This window comes from Trachurus trachurus (genome assembly GCF_905171665.1).
Source record: "Trachurus trachurus genome assembly, chromosome: 4".
Classification (NCBI taxonomy): Eukaryota; Metazoa; Chordata; class Actinopteri; order Carangiformes; family Carangidae; genus Trachurus; species Trachurus trachurus.
Window position 1 is genome coordinate 3,568,515 of NC_139898.1, and position 6,030 is coordinate 3,574,544.

Here is a 6,030-nt window from a genome sequence, read left to right on the forward strand (position 1 = left end):
GTGGATGAGCATTAATAGTGCAGTACAGTGAATTGAGAGCCTGCATACCAGTATGTTACCTATATATAAAACTATATATATTTTTTAGTGGAAATAATAGCAGCCTTTATTCATTTTCAGTGTTAGTTCTATAAGAAAACTGCATTATCTATATTGAGTGTGTATGACAGATCAAGTATCTTTATTTTGTAGTCGTGTATCAAAAGCATTCCTGTTTTTGTCGGTGAGTTTGATGTGTGCTTTTATTGTGGAGGAACATCCCGGAAGTGAGCCGGATGTTGATACCGGCGGAGCCCAGCCATAGAGCCCAGCCTGCTGCTGTAGCTCAAAGTTTAGCTCACCCACCGACGGGACGAAGCGGAGAGCCCGTTTCTCCCGACCTCGCCGTGTAATGACGCACCTACTGAAAGACAAGGAAGCTTATCAGAGACTCAACTTTTTATACCAGGTAGGCAGTGGACAGTTCTCTTAATGCTAACAGCCAATCACGTGGCCGACATGCAGCTAGCGAGCAGCCGCCTCTCAGCAGCAGAGTTGATGAAGTAACTTAATGAGTTTATCTCCCCGGTTTTATTCCTCCACAGGCTGCGCATTGTGTTTTATCCGAAAACCCGGAAAATGTGGAGCTGGCTCGTTTCTACTGTTCCACACAGAAGACTGTTGCGAGACGTTTAGTCCTCAGACAGTAAGTTAAGTATAGGTGGTGATGGCTGTTGGCAGTTTTACTTTGAAGGCCAGGTTACATCATTTGCTTCACACCAAAGTCCTTACAGTACATGCATCACATTTTTTCATTAATTAACAGTTTATTTTTATTTAAACAAAAAAATTAAGGGGCCACTCCAAATATATTCTTAGATCAGCATATCTACATGTTTGACAGCCAATCACCCCAGTAGCCAGTAGTATTGAATCTCAACAGAAGCACACATCATTCCACTGAATGAGGCACTGATTAGGTCCATCATCACCTGAACCAAATCAGATTTAACGAGGAAGAGTTTAAAAAACATTTGGGTTATTTCACCAATGTTGATTTCTGAACTCTTCCTAATTTAAAAGATAGTGTTGTGTTGTTTAAAAATGAATATAATCTTGTTTTCTTTGCATTATTCGAGGTCTGTAAACATTTTTTTTTGTCATTTTCTGCGAATAAATGCTTTAAATAAGAATATATGAAGAGTTCATTTGCAAAAGCAGATAACTCCGTTTTTAAAAAATTCTAGAATCTTCATTTTTTATTTACATAAGGTGATATCAGTCAAACCAAAGTTGAGTGACTTTGAGATGTAACAAAACAGACATATCTAAAAAAAAAATCAAGTTTTATTGAAAACAACACTATGCAAAGAATAATTACAAAGCCTCAGCTCATTTTTTTCAAAATGGCACTTATCTGCTTTTGCAAATGAACTCTTCATATTTATTCTGAAAAGTGTCAGTAGTTTATAGAATTAAACAAACATGTTCATTTTAACACATACTGATCAGAAACTAACCATTTTGAAGTGGTCTCTTAATTTTTTCCAAAGCTGTATGTAGGCCTATTTGTGTCAGTCCTACATACACCATCCTCTGCTGTTTACACATTTGGAGCACAAGTTATGTATAAATTCACTCTTGAAAATAGTTCCAAATAAATATTCATTTGTGCTGGTCTGGTGTAACTTTTCTTAAAACTGTTCAGCTTCTATTAAACATACCACATCTACCATTGGACTAAAACTATGTATTTCTGACTCATTTTAAATGATTCCCATCTTAAGTAGGAACCAATGGATGCTTCAGGATGACAGCCACAGATAGAGGATGAGTAAATCAGAAAGTATTGAGACACTGACCAACACATTGTTGGTTTTGGTCTTTTCAGGGGAATTATTTACTGCGAGATGAATTTAGGGCGCTGTTAGCCTTATCCTTGAGTGAAATCACACTTCTCCATGTGGTCTTCAATATCACTTAATGGTTAATTTTATTGCAGAGACCCATCAGTGAAGAGAACATTATGCAAGAAGTGCTGCACATTACTCATCCCTGGTGTGACTGCTGCAACAAGACAACGGCGTAAGTGTGTGATCGAGAGGCACAGCAGAATTACTGCTGTTTACATTTCCTATATTACCTTGCATTGCATGCTGATGTCATCAGGTATTCTACAGGGATATAAAGTTAATTTAAGTATGATGGATAAGCATTGTCCCAGTTTGAATCACTAATCATCAGCCTTCTTTGTGTTGAATTTTCCCTCTCAGGAAAAAAGAGGAAGACCCGCTTCACTGTGATGAAGTGTCTCAGCTGTGGGCAGAGCAAATCACTGCTGAATAATCCAGATTATTGCTTATGGGCAGATCGCCCTGAGGCACAGCAGAAGCCTCAAAAGAAACCAGGTGACAAACCTCACATTAACATTACACTGCATACAGAAGTATGTGGTGTGAAACTGCTACAATCTCTCTAATATAAATGTAGCATTGAAACACTGAATTTTAAATAGCAATACGATTGTGTAAACAGGGTATCCGCGGTGTCTTGAAAAGTATTAAAAGGTGATAAATCAATTTTGGGAAAATTAAGACCCTTAAAAAGTATTAAAAAGTATTTTCACAACATTATAAAGTCTTAAATTTTGAAGGTATTTTTTCTGAATGAGCTGTCCAAGAGTTTGAGCCCTAAAAAACATTGTAAAAGTGTGTGAATTTATTCATTTTATTAAAAAACAAAGATTAACCAGTGCATAAAAAAGAAAAGAAAATTGTTGTTTTTGTTTTTTGAGAGTGGAGCAATGTTTTTTTTTTTTTTTTTTAGTTTTTATAAACTTTGCCTTTTATTTATTATCCTAGCCTATTTTGAATTCTGTTGTATCAAAGTGGTCTATATAGTCTTTATCACAAACTAAAACTGTTACATTAAAAGTGTCACTGATGTAAATGGTTACAGCTTGAAGTGGCGGTGAGGTATTGAAAAATATTGAGAAGGTCTTGAAAAAGTCTTAAAAAGGTATTAAAATTAACTTAAAGATTCCTGTATATACCCTGGTAAAGTTGTTGTTAAATTATAATTAAGTGCCAACACTTTTACTTAAAATTAATATTTATTCTTTTTCTTCATTCTTGTCCACAGATCCAGAGCAGGCTGCTAAAAACCAGCCTACACAGAAGAAGCAAAACAAAGCAGAGCCAGAGGGCTCCCAGTCTTCTAACCCCAGCGCTGCCCAGAGTAGCAGCACCGGCACGTAGCAGCAGCTCATGTCTGTTGACTTCTGAATATTCATGACATGTGTTTCTCTTTATAATATTTATTTTTTTGTTTTTAATATGTGCTGCTGTACTGTGACAGATACTTGCACAACCAGACAGAGTGGGAGGATCGTGGCTAAATGCTTCACTCCTGTATTTCATTAATTTCATTTTGTTTATCTAATAGATTTTTTCTGCTGTCTGTCCTGGTGTCATTCTTAAAGATACCAGCAGATGACCCTCACATCAGCAAAACTGGGCTTGTTACAAAGGGAAAAAACTTTATTGACACACAGTCTTAATTGAAAACAGCAGACAGGGCTGGAAAAAAGTCCAGTTAGTTATTTTATTTTAGTGAAATGTTTTAGGTTGTGCACCCAGGCTTGTTCTTCAGTTGAAGTATGTATCTCCAGAGCCTTTGCTGTCAAGTTCTTTGCTAAAGGGAAGACTGTAGTAATTTCCTTTACTGTTTCTTCTTTTCTGCTTTGTCTCCTTTTGGCACTCTGAAACGTGTCTTCTGGAAATAAAACAGGTTCTTGGCAAAAATCCTTGGGATGTGGCCCATGTACAAGAGAAGAGCCAGAGTCATGCCTGGAAAAAAAAACAGACAGTCACTTTGAATAGTGTGTTCCCCTTTCAAAGAGCCAATAGCTAATGCATGTAGTATATTGAATTTATTTAATAGTTTACCAGTGAAAGAGCCCAGCCAGTAGACCACTGCATACTCTGTGGTGGTGAATCCAGGGCAGTGGAAGGTGAGGCCGTAGGCCAGAGAGGGATTCATGTAAGCTGAGGTGTAGCTCCTGGCTGGAGAATAGAACAGCAGATACAAAAATGTCTTACATGCCAATGTGTTGTCCTGTGAAACATTTACAATAAAAACTGAACTAAGAGAAAATCTCCGTATGACAAATCACTTTGGTTGCATGTAACTATGGGGTCCAAGAGGAAGCAGATGATTATATGCATGACTTGTATTAAGATGGAGCTCAAGAAACAATGTTGGTTCTAAACAGAGGTGTATATTACATAAACTGGGAGCCAGCCCAGATCTGGCTTGACTCAAGACTGGTCTCTGAACTAGAGAGTGAAAATAGCTGATTAAGGTTGTTGTGTAAACAGACAATAACTGGTTTGGTTTAAAATGTTTGAATTCTCTGTGTAATATTGTGGGTGAACAAATAATACACTGAGCCAGTGTGTGTTTGTTACAGTGATTTCCCAGTTGGTCCCTGTGTTTTCATCATACTTTGTTACATTTCAAACTTTTCAAACATTCAATTCTTTTGGTATTTTTCCTGCCCTCATTTCCATATACTTAGAAAGTTTTGTTGCTAGAGGGAATTTCGAAGCGGTGATGGAAAAAAAATGGGTTAAGGTTCAGCTCAGACTTACCTGTGTGGGACAGGAATGTGAGGAGGACAGCGATGAGAGGAACCCGGATCAGAGCAGACCTACGTCGCAGGCTCAAATGGACCAGGTGAAAGATGAGCGCACAAACGCACTCTGTGAAAAAACCCTGGAGCAAAGAGACCTGCAGAGATGTGCTGCATTCTCGAGCCATCAGATTCTTGATCATGTGCATGTCTGTCAGCTCCAGGCCCCAGTAGAACACGGCAGCCAGGAGGGCCAGGTGGGCCCCGGCAAACTGGGCCCCAACAGCCAGCAGAGTGGGCCAGGTGTTGGCCTCCAGCTGCAGGAACCTCTGCACGGCCAGGTTGGGATTCCCTGACGCAGCGCCACAGACCACACCGTGGGTCAGCAGCACCACAAACAGCATGGTCAGGGTCACATCGGGGCCCAGGCCCCCGGCCCACTCACCCACCTCCACGATGGTCTGCACCTCCAGCCAACATGCCACCAGCATGAAAGAGGAGGCAAACTCCAAAATGAAGCTAAGACCAGACCATTTTTTAACAAGCGTTCGAACTAAGGCTGCAAAAAGCACAGCAGCCACAAAGTAACCAAGGGATGCGTTGAGTCCAGACATGGCTCAGATCAGGTGAGCCCCTGCCCTTCGCTGGTCAAAAAAGAAACAAATGCGGATTTGATTCAACATCTGCACTGTCTGTTTGACAACGTGGCACATGCAGGGACACATTTCTTATCAGAGACACGTCAGGTTGTTATCCCACAGCCACCTGCCAAAATACACATGGGTCTCTGCAAGGTCGGGTCAGGGAGCTGGCCTTCACTCACTGATCATTTATAATTAGATCAAAGCCCAACCCAGCCCTACCTGCCACTGCAAATGACTATGCCCCTATTTGATTCATAAATGAGGGGGATGATAGTTCAGTTAATGGTAAAAAAAAAGAAAGAAGAAATTGTGCAATTGCACACTGCTCCCCACCTCTTTGCCCAGAAGACAAAAAAAGTTGCACACTCAAATATCCCCAACTAGTTTACTGTTTATTTCTCCCTAATGTGCACTTTGAATCGTGAAATGTATGACCTTATCGTGGTCTGTAGTGCAACTACGATTTAAGTTTTTGCTTGAGAATTATTATTACTGTTCATATCAAGAATGCTTCTGTGCCAAGAGTTGATGACACCAACTTGATGTTAGTTATTTTTTTCATATTGTTCATATGGCAATAAATGCTAAATCTATTTTGCCAAAACAATATTGTATTTTGTTATCATTAACTGTAACTGACCTAGATATGGAGCAGCCTAGGCAATGTTGTCAAAATAATCTGTTATTAATCATAATAGTAATAGCCAATTGTATTGATATTTGGAGTTAGAGAGGTGAGGCCATAGCACCAGCATGTGGACGTACTGTGTATGC

The 6,030-nt window shown here is 39.5% G+C and overlaps 2 protein-coding genes across 2 annotated transcripts; one reads left to right on the forward strand and one right to left on the reverse strand.

The window, feature by feature from the left end:
* The first annotated feature begins 321 nt into the window (after positions 1-321).
* rpp21 (ribonuclease P subunit p21) lies at positions 322-3,405 on the forward strand. Its single transcript, XM_083969672.1, has 5 exons — positions 322-448; positions 585-685; positions 1,982-2,064; positions 2,253-2,387; positions 3,121-3,405. Exons 1-5 carry the CDS (start codon positions 392-394, stop codon positions 3,234-3,236), a joined length of 492 nt encoding a protein of 163 aa, XP_083825798.1. The 5' UTR covers positions 322-391; the 3' UTR covers positions 3,237-3,405.
* A 163-nt stretch (positions 3,406-3,568) lies between these two features.
* On the reverse strand, positions 3,569-5,306 carry aqp12 (aquaporin 12). Its single transcript, XM_083969670.1, has 3 exons — positions 4,632-5,306; positions 3,927-4,043; positions 3,569-3,827 (listed from the first exon to the last, which is right to left on the reverse strand). Exons 1-3 carry the CDS (start codon positions 5,224-5,226, stop codon positions 3,700-3,702), a joined length of 840 nt encoding a protein of 279 aa, XP_083825796.1. The 5' UTR covers positions 5,227-5,306; the 3' UTR covers positions 3,569-3,699.
* Positions 5,307-6,030: the final 724 nt, after the last annotated feature.